Here is a 17866-nt window from a genome sequence, read left to right on the forward strand (position 1 = left end):
ATGATTGAAATCATGATTCTCAGTGTTGGTAAAGCTAGTATTGCTGCAACCTCTCCAAGGTGGTTTGGATGAAGTATCATATGCAGGAAGGTGGTGGAGTGGAATAAATTGTCACTGAGCTGAAACCCCCAGATCCCCTCCTTCTCTCATTCAGTGGTTTTGACACATACCTCCAAATTCGCCCCAGGCATGAAATGTTTTTGTGTGTTTTCTTAAAAATTTGCTTGCAAATACTTTTTGCATTTCACTCCATAAAATACCTGTTTTTATTTTTTATTTGTTTTTTAAATTTTTTAAAAATTTACATCCAAGTTAGTTAGCATATAGTGCAGTAATGATTTCAAGAGTAGAATCCAGTGATTCATCCCATACATATAACACCCAGTGCTCATCCCAACAAATGTTCTCCCTAATGCCCCTTGCCCATTTAGCCCAACGCCCCCCCAACAACCCTCTAGCAACCCTCAGTTTGTTCTCTATATTTAAGAGTCTCTTATGTTTCGTCCCCCTCCTTGTTTTTTTCTAATACTTTTTAATGTTTATTTATTTTTGTGACAGGGAGTCTGAGCATGGGAAGGGCAGAGAGAGAGGGAGACACAGAATCCGAAGCAGGTTCCAGGTTCTGAGCTGTCAGCACAGAGCCCGACACGGGGCTCGAACTCACAAACCATGAGATCATGTCCTGAGCTAAAGTCAGAGGCTTAACCGACTAAGCCACCCAGGTGTCTTCCTCCCTGTTTTTATATTATTTTTGCTTCCTTTCCCCTATGTTCATGTTTTGTATCTTACATTCCACATGAGTAAAGTCATATGATATTTGTCTTTCTGATTGATTAATTTCGCTTAGCATAATACCCTTTAATTCCATCCATGTTTTTGCAAAGGGCAAGATTTCACTCTTTTGATTGCTGAGTAATATTCCTGTGTGTGTGTGTGTGTGTGTGTGTGTGTATCACCTCTTCTTTGTCCATTCGTCTGTCAATGGACATTTGGGCTCTTTCCATACTTTAAAATGACTGTTTTTAGTATAAATATTTGTTTAATCCTATGGCAAGGGGTGAAATGGACACTCCAGGAAATTGCACAGTGCTGTTGGTGACTCTTTTTACCCTCAGGAACACTCAGTGCTCTCTCTAGGACCATGAGCAACCAATTGGAGAAACATGGTTGTTGCCTGTATAGATCTAGTCTCCATTACTAAATTGTAAACATTTTGTTGTATAATTTCTGTGTTCTTCACAGTGTTTTTAACAGAGTAGGTACCCAGAAGACAGCTAATGAATTTGGAAGAGAGGAGTTTGAAAGAAATAGGGAGTGTGAGGAATCAGAATAGACTCACCAGAAACCAGTCACTTTTGAAAAGTGCCACATTAGAAAGTTCTCTTTGTGCCTCTCATGGTTTAGTGACCACTTCAACAGAGGATGCTTTGGTCTCCCTACACTCTTTTACAGGAAAGCTGAGGCCTTGCAGAAAATGGACTTCAAGTGGATCTTGGACTTGCTTTTTCATATGTGAGAGAAAGGAACCGGTTTTTGAGAAACGTGTCAGAACTTTCAGGATTCAAAATGTTCAAACCAACTCTCACAGTGAGTGATGGTATCAGACTCAGAACATTCCCACCTTCATGGTATTTTAGCTCCCCCCAAGTTACTTTAACTTGAAATGCTGAAAGTCCACTTCAGCGTTGTGTGATCAACATTTGAGTGTCTGTTTCAAGATGATCTGGAAGGCAAACACTGTGCCAAGGATTTTAAAGTAATAGTTCTTAAGACAGTAAATTTTAAAAAGCAATTCCCCCCCCCCGATTATAAAAGTGCCACCTTACTACAGTGTTTTTCTATAGACATTCGCTTTCAAACTGACTTGATTCCATTAATATTTATTTCTTCTCCAGTTCATGCAAAGTAATGATTTGGGTTGCAATATAAGAATCCATTTTTTGCAGCTACTGTGGCTTGGGATGTATTGGCTCCTTCTTAAAAACTTGGTCATCTTGATCTGTGCAACCTTCTCCAGTTCGAAAATCTTGGCCACAATCCTCTGCGGGGATGTACACAGGTGTCTATTATGGCCCATGATCTGTGATATGGCCTCTAGAATTCTCGTTGCAGAAAGGTTACGCCCTCCCGTCTTTATTTCTGAGTAAAAAAGTCCACACGGTGTTGGTATCGTCAGGGAGCAAATTGAAACAAGCAATGGCTTCAATCAGGCCTTAAGCCTGTGTTTCTGCCACAAAGGAATCTTTGTGATGAGCAGAGGGTTCCATTAGAAAACGGAGCAGTTGGCTTTTAACTCCGGAGTTACAAAAACAAAACTCTTTCTCCTCTATTATTCTTACAGTGGCCGTATTTCCCAAAGTAAATTTGGCACTCAGGCTCTAACAAATACATAGGTAATTTTGTCACAGTATTTCGGACTAAAGTTGGGACACTCCCATAATATTCAGACTATATTGTTACCCTGTGTATACCCCTCATTGGGATCCAACATATGCCAATTAACAGGGCAGGTTACAATTGAGAGTGCGCTGCCATTTGTAGAGATTGCTGCCTTTTATGTTCACAGGGATAATGAGAAAATTTTGCCCTGTGGGCCTACCTGAGGACATGAAGAGTTTATCCCCATAGCTGTGGTCATCAAGGCCTGTCAGGACTGATGGTGCTGACACTTATCTTTCAGATTTCTGGAGAAGGTATCCACCATCTTGAATGATATGTACCTCTGCTTCTGATTTCTTTCTATTCTTTCTATTTCCAATAACAAAGCTATAAGACCTGGAGGGGGCATCTCAGCCTGAACGATGAACATCAGCTCTCAGACTCAGAGTAGTCTGAGTGTCTTCAGAAGAGTCATAAAAGAGAGGTCTTTTCATGTTATAGGCAGCCAAGAATCAAGGACTTGTGGAAAGGAGTGGCCAAGAAGTCCCAAGAAGGGACTGGGGAGGAGGGGTTCCTAACCACCACAAATTACACCAATGAAAGAGGAGAAAAGGAAGACATCTCCTCAAGATAATAGCCCAGCCGAGTAGTTAAAACATGGTGCTCATGGTTCATCTCTCTGAGAGATGAGCAGTAGACCCTGCTACTTGTTTCTTCACCCTTTTAAAGCCTTACGTTGGCAAAGACATAGTGATACCTATTTCAAAGTCACGGTGGAAAGAGGTTGGGAGTGCTATCCCAGAATACTCTGTCTGCTCCTTTTTTCTTTTTTTAACCTATGTGTCTTTTTTTTTTTTTTTTAATGTCACTTAGTGGTGAAACAAGCAAGGACAAGCCAGATGCAAATGGGTGTGAGGCAGCCCTTTCGCACTGTTTTTCATAATCGGTATAAGTGTTAACCCAAATGCTTCTCACGACCACTTGTAAGTACATGCCTGCTTGGTATGTAATGTACAGTTCAGTGGCAAACCTCTCATGGGAATTCCCTACATTTCCAACTGTCATTCCCAATAGTTTTCCAGCGGGTAAACCTTGGAAGGGGGAGTTCAAAATGGTTGGAACCACAAGGATTACATCAATACTGCGTATGCAGGATTTTCTTTTTCTTTTTTTTTTTTTTTAACTCAAAAGGGTGTAAGTTGAAAGCACTGTTCTTGTCAAAGTACCTTTTGACAGAGGGAAGGTAATTCCATCAATACACACAATAAAAACCTGTCTCAAATGTTATTTACCCTTTTAAGTTCTGAAAGCGCATTAAAGAAGAATAACATTCCACTTTGCTACAAAGTGATAATTAATAACTAAATTCAATTCTCCCAGAGGTAAAATATTAACATTTTTTAATGAAATTAAGCATCACAATCTTCATCTTCTAATTGTTATAAAAACATTTAGCAGCAATATCTGTTTAATTATTTAGGCATCTCTTAATGGTGTAAATATTATCAGCACAGTCATAAATATTTTCTGCTTCGTCCATAGACAATCAATTAAGGATCTGTTGCTTGTAGGACTTAAATTAAGATCTATTTAAAGCTGCCTGCTGGCCACAAAATAATTACTTACACTTGCTAATGCCTGAATCTCTTAGATTTAGCAGCAAGAAGTGTTCTTTGCTTTCACAAGTAGGGGAAAGTTATTTTTCTTATATAAATTTCATTGTTAATGGTATTAGGGAGGATTAGGGTGGGGTTGAAGTAGTTGAAAATTTAATTAATCTAATCCTTTTAACAGCAATTGTTTCCGTATTGATAATACTCTGTAACAACAGTATTACCAATCACACACTTGTGAAATATTTACACAAAATATTTTAGCATAGAATCTCTCCTCCAGCTTTCTCTTTCTAGAATAGTAAGGTTTTCAGCTTCTTTGCCTCTCTCTCTTGTTTTCTCTCTCACACCACAAATGCAAGTTTTTTTTCCTCAGAGAACCAAAATGAAATCTTTGTTTTTCCCTAGTAATTTTCTTTCAATATCATTGTCTCTCGGTAAGTTATGTTAATGGTCATCAAAGCATGAATCTCCTAAAAGAGCATGAGGGCTATGAAATAAGAATGGTTCAATTGATGGGGTTTTTTTTGGTATCTACAGCCATTTGGTGTACAGTCTCCTTAAAAATGATTTGTTTACTCATCCATTTCAATAAATTGCTATGCTGCTGAAATTATCACTAAGAGTAGAGTCAGATGAAGGACAAAACTGTTATTCTGGTCAAACTCTGATCATCTCCAGTGCAAATTGGGAATTGCTCTTAATCTGCTCAAATGTCACATTATCCAGGAGAGACTTTCTCTGACCTCCCAATATAAAATTGCGATCAGTATCCCTCCTCCAGCACCATTCTCCCTTTAAATTGGTTTTATTAAAGTCATCACTATGTAACATCATAGAACATTATATATTTGTTCGTTTAGTGCATTTCCCCCAACTAAAATGGAAGCCATGCTGAAAGCCAGGACTTGAATTTCTTTGCTACTGCCTCTTGAAAGCCAAGACAAGTGCCTTAAATATAGTAGTAGAGCAGGCAATCAATAAATAATTATTGCATGCATGAAACTTTTTTTCTCATTTTTCAGGTGCCTAAAGCACCTTATCAGTGCAAAGCAATAAAATTGTCTCCTTGTCCTGGCATGCATTTTGATGGCTGACAATTTGATGTAAATGTAGGCATTTATCCTGAGCTGGCTGTCCTGCTGAGCCCCTGTGGAAGGGTATCCGTGTGGAACAAAGCAGAGACGGAGTGCTTTGTGTGGCCATGACTTCACTAAAGGACTAAAACTCTGAGTTTTGCAATGTGCTCTGGCATCCACATGTTAACCATTTTAAGAGTAATACAAAGAAGCAGGGAATCTCAAAGGATGTTTTCCAGAACACTACTTCCGTGGCATATAAATAGGGATTACTAAAGCAAATAAAGTTTCTGCAACTGGGTATTACATGAAGCTGAGGAAGATTCTGAACTTCAAGATATCTTAGATGTATGATGATGCTCATTAGGGCTCTCTAAGGCAGAAAGATCTTAAGCTGTGTTTCCCAAACTAATTTGATCTTAGGCCCTTGCTTCCTAACCAGCCAAATCTGTTTCTAAGACTGGGTTGCATTGGGGGTGACTCCATTGACTTGGGAATTAAGCAGGTCAGAGCACGGGCAGGAGGAACTCAGCTTGGCTCTGTCCCTCACTCACTTTGTTATATGACCTTGGGCATGTTACTTAAAACCTCTCTATGCCTCAGGTTTTTCTTCCATATAGTAAGGGTAGAAAGGACTACTCAGGATAATGTATGTACAGTGACCCATAAGTGCTCACTGAATGATGGTTACTGTCAACACCTTTTACTGAAAGTAGGAATGAATGCTTTTTAGATAGATAGCTTCAAGTATATTTCCTAAGACGAGTTTGCTAGTATCGACCTATACCTAGAGTCGGCCTACGGTGCCTCCTCCTTTGTTTCGGCACCCCGTGCCCATCTGCGAAGATCTGCACATCTATGCTGAAGTCGAAGAAATGCTATTTTTTAACATGACTTAATACAAATGCCTGATAACTCACTTTGCTGTATCCTGCAGAGTTGATTTCCTGTGTTTTGATACCCTTGACCTCAGATGAAGATGCTTTTGTCAGGAGGAAGGTGGTAGCATCCAAGTTAATGATTGTGCAGATGGCTACATGCTGGTAGATTTTGAAGTGACCATATTTTTTCAAGAAATTTCAAATGAAGGTGTGATTTGTGTAAATCTGACCCCTTCCAGTAAAATGTGCATTTACATATATTTAGAACTTATAAATCTTGACAGATTCCACAATATTTATAGCCCTCCATAAAAAGCCTTTGCCAGTTTGCAGAGCTTTGCATTTGGCTCTCTGGTATGCTTTAAGAGAGTTTAAATAATAATAAATTTGGTGATTTATTCCACCTGGAACAGAAACGTATTTTCCCCCCTTGGCTCGTTTTGAAGGGGATACTATAAATAGTGCCACAGACGCTGGGATCAGGAATAGGGAATTGAAATTCGAGAGAGAAGTACAGAAACATTTCCATTATCACTGATGCCTCGGATATATTTTTAAAACAGTTCTGTTCCTCAAATAATGTACCTTCTCTCCTTTCTCCTACCCCATCTCAAGTATACTTGAGTCCCCCAAACCTGTTGCCAGCTTTAGGATCCAGTTGCACTAATGGGAAAGAGAGAGCGAGAATATTAGCTGACTAGGTAGGAGAAATTGCCTCTAGGGAGGCCAAAGCAATTCTCCTGTGTTCATCTTACATTTCACGGGAGTCAGCTGGTAACTGAGCATCGAAGTCTAAAGTATAAATTCATTATTTGAGACCCGGCTCATGCATCTTGCAGGTATGATGAAAAGTTCTCAGTTCATGAAAAAGAAAAAAAATCTAATTGTAATTACCAGAGAAAGCCTAAGGACAGTATCAGAAGGTCGATTCTCTCACCCATCCATGCTTATAATTACCCAATAGAGGATTCGAGAGAAATGCCTGAATAGTTGACTCCAAATGATACCATTTGTTTTCTTAAACACAAAATAAACGGAAATCGGGGAGCCAGCTGTTTGCCATGGAATCATCTGATGAAAGCTGGAAAGCAGCCATTAAGTGTAGCGTAAGTGGAGTTATAACTTGTTGTGATACAAGATTTATTTCCAGCTTCTCGTTTGAGTGGACTATGAAGGAACTAGCATCTGTGAGAGGGAAATAAGAGTAATGGCCAACATCCATGGACAGACAGCTGCCTATGGGCCGGCACAGGGTAACACATCAAGTAGCCGTGGCTCGTGCTTCCAATTAAGTACTGGGGTTTCCCATCCTGATAACTTGGAGCACACCCTTGCCCCAAGTCTTTTCTGTGCAATCCCCTTGCCTCCAGCTAACAGCATGGCAGATGTTTGGACGAAGCCCCAGAGCCTGTAGTATACCACATTTTAATGATTTGTGGTGAAGAAAGTAAATGCTTTAAGAGCAGGCTTTATGAAGCAGGGACCTAGTTAAGTATGATGGATTTGAGGCGAAGCAAAAAGAAGCTGGATGTTGTAGGGGGTATTGTTTCCCAAACAGGACGTGGGTATCTACGGTTCATTGCTAATTCTAAAGGTTTGCTTGAAAAATGACTTTTTAAAGAACTGTGCTCTTGAGGAACGTCCTTGAGGCATGGAGGAATTTCCTTGCTTTTCTATAGCATCTTTCTAAGAGGACACAGAGGTATTGAGCTGTTAGACAGTTGCTCAGTGTCTTTGTGCTTCTGGGACCGCATTATGGGTCTAACACATATGGGATAAATAAACTGTTTTCATTTCTTAAAGCCCATGGAAGGAAACAAGACAGGAAAATTACCGTATTGCCTCAATTTTTTTTAAAGCTATTAAAGAGGAGAAGCCAGTTAGGGCAAATAAAAATGATTACTGCTGGCAGGGGTTTTTTTCACCCCCTTTCTTTCTTTCCTAGCCTTTTACTCAGCAACAGCAATATGGCAACACTTGTGTCAAACTGGTGTTTTGATGCACCTTCTTTTGTTCTTCTCCCATAGGGCAACCCCTACATGTGCAATAATGAGTGTGATGCAAGTACCCCCGAGTTGGCGCATCCCCCTGAACTGATGTTTGATTTTGAAGGAAGACATCCCTCCACATTTTGGCAGTCTGCTACTTGGAAGGAATATCCCAAGCCTCTCCAGGTTAACATCACCCTGTCTTGGAGCAAAACTATTGAGCTCACAGACAACATAGTTATTACCTTCGAATCTGGGCGCCCAGACCAAATGATCCTGGAGAAATCTCTCGATTATGGACGAACATGGCAGCCCTATCAGTATTATGCCACAGACTGCTTAGACGCTTTTCACATGGACCCCAAATCCGTGAAGGATTTATCACAGCATACGGTCTTGGAAATCATTTGCACCGAAGAGTACTCTACGGGGTATATGACAAATAGCAAAATAATCCACTTTGAAATCAAAGACAGGTTTGCGTTTTTTGCTGGACCATGGCTGCGCAATATGGCTTCTCTCTACGGACAGCTGGATACAACCAAGAAACTCAGAGATTTCTTTACAGTCACAGACCTGAGGATACGGCTTTTGCGACCAGCGGTTGGGGAAATATTTGTAGACGAGCTACACCTGGCACGCTACTTTTATGCGATCTCAGACATAAAGGTGCACGGAAGGTAAGAAAACATCTGTCTGACTTGAGTGAGAACGGCTGTTCAAAGAAAATGCCAGTGTATTGGTCTCACAGCTGTAGAGGGGCATTTGTCACTTTCTACTACACCGTTTTCTCAGGACCCACTGGTTCTGGAGGTGGGTTTGGAGAAATTTGAGACCCTTTTTACTCAGGGGTCATTTGTGATCCAGACTCACTTCGCTGAGCCTGCACCTGGAATGGTTTCTTAAAATTTAGGCAAAAGAAAAAAATCGCATCTTATTTGAGACCAAGGAACCCCCTGGACCAGGGGTGGGTTAAGTCTTTAAGACAGTGAAACCAGGGGGAACAAAGCCAGCTGCTCTGGAAAAGATAATGAAAGATTAAAAAAAATTGTCTTTGCATTGTTTTCAAGTGCAAGAGAGGGTTTCAACACGGTACAACTCTCTGTATCCATTTTGTTGTATGGCCGCCCCAAAAGTTTCAGAAATGTGAGTTATATGCCTTTAATTTGTTAAATCAGAACCAAATGCATTTAGGAAGGTTACACATTTATTAAAAAGGAATGAGCTCTACTTTTCAGGCTCTTGGTTCTTATTGTCTTAGAAATGTATACTGCTATTTAAATGTGGATTTGAGGCAGGCTCCCTTCATTTTGGGGTCAACTACAGATGCACCAGAGTTTAAACACCTGAATGGTCATGGCTGGGCATATATTTGATTCTGAGACTACATCAGAGACACGTGGGAGCGAGTTTCCGAGAATTTTTAGGATGTGTTAATGAAAACCTCAAGTAATAAGAACCAGGACTACTAACGTAGAGCCGTTCAACCAGATTTCTAAGTGTGGTGTGTTATCCAGATAAGCAACTTGATGGGAGCTGAAGCATGAGGAAAACTAAAGGTGAGTGAAGTACAGAGCAAAATGGAAAAAAGAGAAAGCAACGCGAAGCAATAATCATACTATCAATGCCAAGATAGCTTTAAGTCAGAATATATGAGGTTAAGAATATAAATGGTACATAAATCATGTAGATTTTATTAAGCAATCATACAATTTAAACAAATAAGGCAGGCACCATTAAGTTCACTGGCTGTCAGCTCCCTTAGGGCAGCCCTGTCCTTAGAAACCAGAGAAGAAGTGAGAATCCGTGGTCTTTTTTTTTTTTTTTTAATTTTTTAAAATGTTTTATTTATTTCTAGGAGAGAGAGAGAGAGAGAGAGAGACAGCGTGAGCAGGGGAGGGTCAGAGAGAGAGGGAGTCACAGACTCTGAAACAGGCTCCAGGCTCTGAGCTGGCAATCAGCACAGAGCCCGACGCAGGGCTCGAACCCAAGAACCGCAAGATCATGACCTAAGAGAAAGTCGGACGCTTAACCGACTAAGCCACCCAGGCGCCCCGAGAATCCATGGTCTTTTTGAGACTTGACTCAACCTATCTTTTGAGAGTGTTGTACTTGTGCACTAGAAGGAAGAAGAGGTCACCGATGTTAAGGTAAAGGCTATAGTGGCCACACAGTACAGAGTGGTGGACATGACCTCGGTATAGGAGTAGAGGTTTCACAGTCTTAACTGTGGGAAGTAGCAGGAACTGGTGGCCACCTACTCTCACTTTTGTTCCTGTTCCATGTTCCTCCCGGAAGAGTCTAGAATCTTTAACAATGAAGCCTCTTTAAAAACTTTCAACCAAGGCCAGGAGCACCTGAGTGGTTAAGTCAGTTGAGCATCTGACTTCGGCTCAGGTCATGATCTCAAGGTTTGTCAGTTTGAGCCCCACATCAGGCTTGCTGCTGTGATCCTGTCAGCATGGAGCCCACCTGAGATCCTCTGTCTCGCTCCCTCTGTCCCTCTTCCACTTGCAGTCTCCCCTAAAATAAATAAATAGTAAAAAATAAATAAATAAAAATAAAAACTTTTAACTAAGGTCTTGGTGAAATATGATGAAGCTATCTTTAGAGCAAAGGAATATTTCTGAGAGAAATATGCATTGGTATAATATTGAGCTTGTGGGCTCCAGGGTGTAGAGGAAAGTTTATGCATTAGCAGGGTACCATGAGAGGGCAATCTGAAGCTGTTGGCTTAAATGTGAGTTTGCTATTTATAATAAAATGTAATAAAAAGTAGCCATTTTGCTTATAAATATTTTAGCAAAAGATAATCAGTTTCCAGTTCTTATTTTTGGGAACTATAATATATAAAAATAATTGATGTTGGTATTATTGACAATAGCACTCCACAACAAAGTAAACAAGTATTCTGTTCATCTACAAGAATGAGTGCCAGAATTAATAAGCTGAGATTTGAATTTGAATCCTAGTGTGATCTACACTGTTAGATAAAATCATCTAATTCAGTTTTCTTGCAGTTTGAGAAATTCTAATCTAAGCCCAAATCCTTAGACTCCAACTTCTGCAAATACTGTCATCTTCCACTTATAGAGAAGGCATTCGTATGCAGCTTTTGGTTGGTATACAGCCATTGTTGGGACTTATTTCTGTTACTGCACATTCGTTTTTGTTTCCTCTGGGAAAAAAAAAAGAGTATAAATACACTTTAAAGGGACAGGCATTTTTGATGCATTCTCTATTGAGGTCAGACATACTATCTCTCTCTTTTTTTTTTAAATTTCTGAGAGAGAGAGAGAGAGACAGCATGAGCAGGGGAGGCTCAGAGAGAGAGGGAGACACAGAATCTGAAGCAAGCTCCAGGCTCTGAGCTAGCTGTCAGCACAGAGCCCGAAGCAGGGCTGGGACCCATGAGCAGTGAGATCATGACCTAAGCCGAAGTCAGACGCTTAACTGACTGAGCCATCCAGGCACCCCCATACTATGTCTTAAAAATGGCATGTTAGAAATGTAGACTCCCAGATTTACCACTTTTCATTTATCTCTGATCCTACCAGTATCCACCAACTGCATTCCGGTGATGAAGGAGTAGGCAGAGGCCCTCCTCCCTTCTCTGGGACTCCCCTCCTCTGCCTTTGCCTGTTCACCAATCAACTGTAAGCTAGTGGAGAAGCAGCTGGACAAGAGAGAAAGGTCCAGTAGAGGTGATCTTCTTCCATAAGGTCCTTCTCTGTCACCTCTAAACTCTGTCCAAATTCCTCAGGGCAAAACTGAGCTGGCGTGTACTGTGCTAGGCACCAGATGGCCGGGGTATTTTTAGTCTTAAGGGAGGGACTAAGGATGCAAGGCCTGATGGCTCAGGCGTGTCTCCAGTTTTTAAGTTATATAAGGGAAATGGAGGCACTAAAGAGAGATGTTGAGCTGCCTCTGGTGCACAGGCCTTTCAGCACAGAAGCTGATATGGACATTTTACACTTGAAAACTTCAGCAGGATTAACTTTTTCTCATATAGCAAGTCATCTATGGAAGGATCGAATATTAATTGATGATGTCCAAAAGAAAGTTCCAATGGTTCCTTTTCCAAGGCATCGTCATTATAAACTTTCCAAACTAGAAGAGGGCCTTTGTTTCCCTGAACCTGCTCTTGGCCATCCATGAAACAGCGGAAATATTTAATGCACCCTTACATGTCCATACCTTATCATTGTAACGCTATCTATTGACTTATCACTCTACTACCACCCATGTCATAAGGTGGGAATTGGCATAATTATTTGGGGAAAGTGGAAAAATATCCATAAAATAGTAAACAGACAATATAAGATTTTCTCATCTGGAAATATATGAAGCCATGAAACAAAAACAGGAGAGTCTTTGTTTGACTTGACTATGAATTCCAGTTCTCCATTTCCTGTGCAGCATGTGCACATGGCCTTGATGGGTTTTTTAAATGTTTATTTATTGGAGAGAGAGAGCGTGAGAGAGAGAGCGCACAAGTGGGGGAGGAGCAGAAAGAGAGGGGGACAGAGGATCCTAAGTGGGTTCTGCTCTGACAGCCAAGAGCCCAATGTGGGGCTTGAACCCACGAACTGTGAGATCATGACCTGAGCCGAAGTGGGATGTTTAATGGACTGAACCAGGCTCCCCAGCCTTTATGTTTTATGCTGGTTACTTTTGTTTGCTGTAAAGGTGATGTTTTGATTGTTATTAGACTAATGTAGCATTTGTGTTCCTTTTAACATGCAATACATCTCACACACCTGTTTTACTGGTGACAAAAACTATAATCCTATCATAAAAATTTTATTCCTCTTTGGCCACATACTTATTTTGCTTCCATTTACTCCCTCTCGTTGTGTATTTATTAAGATAATGGAAGGAAAATAGGAAACATGGCTGTTGGCAATCTCAGCAACTCTGCAGTACTTACATTGTTCAATAAACCTAATAATCTTCATGGACTAATTCTGACTTATGGATGTCCTACTTCAGTAAATCAGGGTGATTTTCTCTAGTGAATAATAGACGAGTACAGTGTGCCAGTACCTTAATTAAAGAGTGGCTCTCTTAGTCTTGATCTCATTTTAATTTACAGGGTAATACTACAATAATATCACTAATGGAAGGTACATTAAAGGGCATCAAGTAGCATTAACTGTATTAAATTATGGTACTTGTGTTAATTAACTGCTGAAGCAAGATGGTTCTAATGGCCAAAAAGGTCGTCTAATGCATAAATAAAATCTACTAGATGAGGGGTGAGAGGAGAAATGAAGAGTAGATATTTGTTCTGAACATCTTTTACACAGATAGGGAGTTCAATTCACAGGCTGTTAAATAGAGATAATGTCCACAATGTTTTCACAGTTGGAAGTTTTGATTTTTAAATGTTTTGTTTCCTTCTAAGCTTTCCATAACTAAATTGATTGAAAAGATGAACATCACATTTGTCAGATGTATAGATTTTATAGAATATAAACTCAGCATTATTTATTGTTTCTTTGAGATGAACAGGTTCAAAGAAGTAATGGGATTCATTGTAATAATTTTTTTGAATTTTTAAATGTTTTTTATTTATTTTTTTCGAGAGAGACAGACAGTGTGAGCAGGGGAGGGTCAGAGAGAGAGGGAGACACAGAATCTGAAGCAGGCTCCAGGCTCTGAGCTGTCCGCACAGAGCCCGACGCAGGGCTCGAACCCACAAACCGTGAGATCATGACCTGAGCCAAAGTTAGACACTTAACCTACTGAACCACCCAGGCACCCTTCATTGTAATAATTTTTAAATCTGAAAGACAAATGAACATTTGATAACATGCTCATTTATCTGTAAGATTTGCTGCCAGCAATGTATCGGGGTACTGATTTCAGAAGTACGATGATACAAAATCATTTTCAACCTCAAAAACTTTAGAACAGAATTGTCAGAGCTTTTCTCAGTGGCCTAGAAGCTCTAACCCACATCTCCATTACTTGCCTTGTTACACAATATTTCTAAATATAATTATCAATATTTTTTTCTCCCTGGTGCTTATTCATTCCTTACCCTTTGCAGTGCCTACCCAGGCACCTCACAGGTAGTTGGCTGTCTGTTACTACTTACAGAATTGATTTTGCCATCTACCCCCCTGTTTTTTATCTCCAAGGAAGGGGGCAGGGGCTGCTAGATCACGAGTTCCCTGTGCATATGCTTTTGGGTGTTTCCTTCACTTCACTATTGTCCCAGCTCAGAACCACATCTTCCCTACACCTTCCTTTCCTAATCCCAAGATCTACAAAGGATCAGGGCCAGAACCACCCGAACTAGGGTGTCTGGAGTGAGAATGACCCCCACCCCACATACACACGTTCTCACCCTCTGGAAGAATCAGATCTATTTGTAAATGCTTCCTCTTTGAATGTCACTGCCTTGGTATTTGCTGTAATTAGGATGAAGTGAGGTTAAAATTCACTTTCTTAAAGCTGGGCATCCAGATCTTTAGTGCAGAAACATGTGATATTAGATAAGCAAGAACACTAGGGAAGTTTAAAAGTAGCAAAGCAGTAGGGCATTCCTTCAAATTTTCTCAAATACTTTGGAAAAATTGTGTCATATGGAAGTGCTCTGCCAATTACCAAAGGCTTACCAGTTGCCCTCCAAGTTCTCTGTCTTTTTCTTCGCCACAATTGAATGAATGTACCACAATATTTACTTTTCACTTCTCCTGTGAGAGGCGTCCTGCAAGGCGTTTTTGAAGCCTCGGACCTGGCATTCGTTCATTCTTCTCAATTAGTACTAATTATTGAGGTTGGGCTGTACTACTGCTTAACAGATTCTGCTTTTATAACACCTTCCTTCTTTCTGTCACCAAAAAATACTCTTTCTCCACCCTGGGACAGACGCTGGGCTAGACAGTGGGTATAGCAGAGATGCATGAGGCGTAGTCAATGTTCTCAAGGAGCTGAAACCAGAGTGGGCACAAACGTGTAAGCAAAAATGAGGACAACTTGGGTTAAGTGCTTTTACCATGTGAATGTGTGAAGTGTCCTCATGACAGGGAAGGGGATAGTGATTTAATCTGGGAAGCCTAGGAAAACTTTGGATGAGGATGTGATGTTTGCATGGTGTCTTGAAATGTGTGTTTCAGAATTTCAAGTAGCCAGGGCAGAATGGATATTCTAGGTGACAAGTTATGCTTAGGAACAACACAGCATGTTAAGAACCTCTAAAGAGTTGGGTATGGGTGAAATGGACAAACTCTGGGAGATGCCCTTCTGTCTTCTCTCTGTGGATCTTCCACATCTCCAAGAAGCATTAAAGGATTCCTGCTTCTTGACCTCTGAGCTCTCCATGTCATAGGAAATCTAAAATTATATGGATTCCCATATCTCAACAAAGTGCAAGTGAGAAACATTCTAAGGCAATGGTATTAAGGGCTATTTCAGTGCAGCTGTGGCCAGCAAGGACCTGCGGGAGAGACGAGAAGAGCTATTACGTGGCTCCATGGTGGAGCCCATGTAAGGAGTCCAGAAAAGCTCTCTAAATTCCACAAAAGCCATCATCACATAAGGCTTTGAGAGTTGCTTACAAAGTCAATGGGACTTGGTGACCAATCAAATTTTGAGGAAAGAAGAGCCGAAGGAAAGACTTTAGTAGGAATCCAAGTGGAGAGTTTAGTTAAAGATTTAACAGTACTGCTCAGGTATTGCAGAAAGAGGTTTGAGTTAGAAATATAGGCTTGGAATTTACACCTTACATGTGATGGCTGAAGTTAGGGAATGGATGACAATATGTGATATGACATATCCCTTACAGTTATAAATGACTATGGTCACCTACAGAACGTTTATAGAACTCTGTGGAATACCTTCATTTAAGAGGTAATTTCTGAAGGAAATTTTTGAATAATCTGAGAACTGGGAAGAAATCAGGAAATGGGGGAATGAATTAAGTAATTCTAGTAGCCCCCATAAATATTTAAGTACCAAGCCTTTACATTTGTAGGGCACTCAGTTACAAGGTTCTTGGCAAGTACCTTCTTTTTTTTTTTTTTTAATATTTTTTTATTTATTTCTAGGAGAGAGAGAGACAGACAGACAGACAGACAGACACAGCGTGGGCAGGGGAGGGTCAGAGAGAGAGGGAGATACAGAATCTGAAACAGGCTCCAGGCTCTGAGCTAGCTGTCAGCACAGAGCCTGACGCGGGGCTCGTACCCACGAACTGCGAGATCATGACCTAAGCGAAAGTCGGACGCTTAACCGACTAAGCCACCCAGGCGCCCCTGTACCTTCTTTCTTTTAATCCTCATAAGACACTTGTGAGGCAGGGCACCTGGGTGGCTCAGTTGGCTAAGTGTCTGTCTTAAGGTCTGGTCATGATCTCTCAGCTCAGATAATGACTTCATGTCTCAGGTCGTGATCTCACAGCTCATGAGTTCAAGCCCTGCAGCAGGGTCTCTGCTGTCAGCACAGAATATGCTTCATATCCTCTGTCACTTTCTCTCTTCCCTTCCTCAGCTCATTCTTTCTCTCTCAAAATAAATAAACAAATTAAAAAAAAAAAAGAAACTTAAGGCAGGTATTATTTAACCCTGTTTTACAGATGAGAAAACTGAGGATCAGAGAAGTTCCGTGAGTTTTTTTAAAGCACCCCACACATAAAAATAAAGTGACAAAGGCATATTCCTAATTAGAAACCTCTCTGCGTTATACTCTTATAGTCAGAGTAGCCTGAAGTAAGCTCAATCCATACAGGAGACCCAGAATATTCCCAAAGGAGCCATCTTTAGATAGCAGCAATTTAAATTCTGGTTCTGCCTTTCTTGGAATGTTCTGGAAGTCACTCTTCATGACTCTCAGCTCTTTATTTCCCTATATCAGATCACTGTGTGTCTATCTGAATCCTAACTTCTTAACTCATTTTTAATCAATTCTATAATGTTTGGTTGGGCTAATTTGTCATATTGTGTTAGATCTAAAATAAAATTCTGATGATATTTTCTCACTTTCTGAAGGGAGATAAAATAAAGAAATGAACTGATTCTCTAAATGTTAATTTTTTCCCATATTTCTCCATAAATTTTAATACCTGCCACCACTTCTGCTTAATGGGCCTCCTCAACACAAAAATAAACCTCAAATATTAACGGATAAGCTTGGAAATTACCAACTACCCTAGCTTATTTTAAGAGTTTACCTTTCAATTGAGAATGTTCTGCTTTTCCTTTTAACTTCCGTTTATTAGTCTACATTATCTCTTTTGGAACTACAGTGAATAAGTGTACTACCTCTTTCATATGATAACATTTCACAAATTTGCAGTCAATGATGCTGTCCTTAAGTCTTTTATTCAAGTTAAATACATATTTAACCATGTTACCATGCAAATTTTTAAAATGTAATTTCCTCTTCTTTTAAAGGGAGAATGAAGTTCTATAAATAAGAGCACTCAAATGAAAAGCTTAGTAACTGTAATTGAGAATAAAAAGACAACACAAAGCAGTAACTCCAGTGGAAATGCTTAATCAAGATTGATGGTATGAACCCATTTTAAATGGACAACTGAGTACTGTTCTGATTTGGAGCATATTTCTTAAACCCTTGAGGATTTCTTGAATTATAAGGAGAATATATGCATAAGCAGATCATTTTCCTCTGAGGTTTGCACCATTATAAGGAGAGAATGTTTCTAATAATTCCTCCAATTAAATTATGAACTTCATTAGTGTGCAGAAAAACAACCCAGTTTAAGAGCTTGTCTCCTTATCCTTAATTCCCCAATGCCATAGATTTTTTTTAAACTAGTGGGTCATTAAAGGAAAGTTGTCTCCTTTTTAAGAAACAAAAGGATAGTTAGGCAAAATACCACATAATTAAAAAGTGAAATAATTTCCTCCCTTGCTTAATTTAGCATTTGTAGAAGAAGCTACATTCTGGCTGCATCT

At 40.0% G+C, this 17866-nt stretch overlaps 1 protein-coding gene across 4 annotated transcripts in view; it reads left to right on the forward strand.

Annotated features, from left to right (window-relative positions):
• NTNG1 (netrin G1) overlaps window positions 1–17866 on the forward strand; it is a 318789-nt gene that overhangs the window by 164980 nt on the left and 135943 nt on the right. For all 4 annotated transcript variants that reach the window (XM_039254980.1, XM_039254976.1, XM_039254978.1 and 1 more), the window contains exon 3: window positions 7980–8620. In XM_039254980.1, coding sequence (XP_039110911.1) covers window positions 7980–8620 — 641 coding nt within the window. The remainder of the gene's footprint in view (window positions 1–7979; window positions 8621–17866) is intronic.

This window comes from Hyaena hyaena, unplaced genomic scaffold, assembly GCF_003009895.1.
Source record: "Hyaena hyaena isolate Hyena2069 unplaced genomic scaffold, ASM300989v1 scaffold_504, whole genome shotgun sequence".
NCBI classification, from domain to species: Eukaryota; Metazoa; Chordata; class Mammalia; order Carnivora; family Hyaenidae; genus Hyaena; species Hyaena hyaena.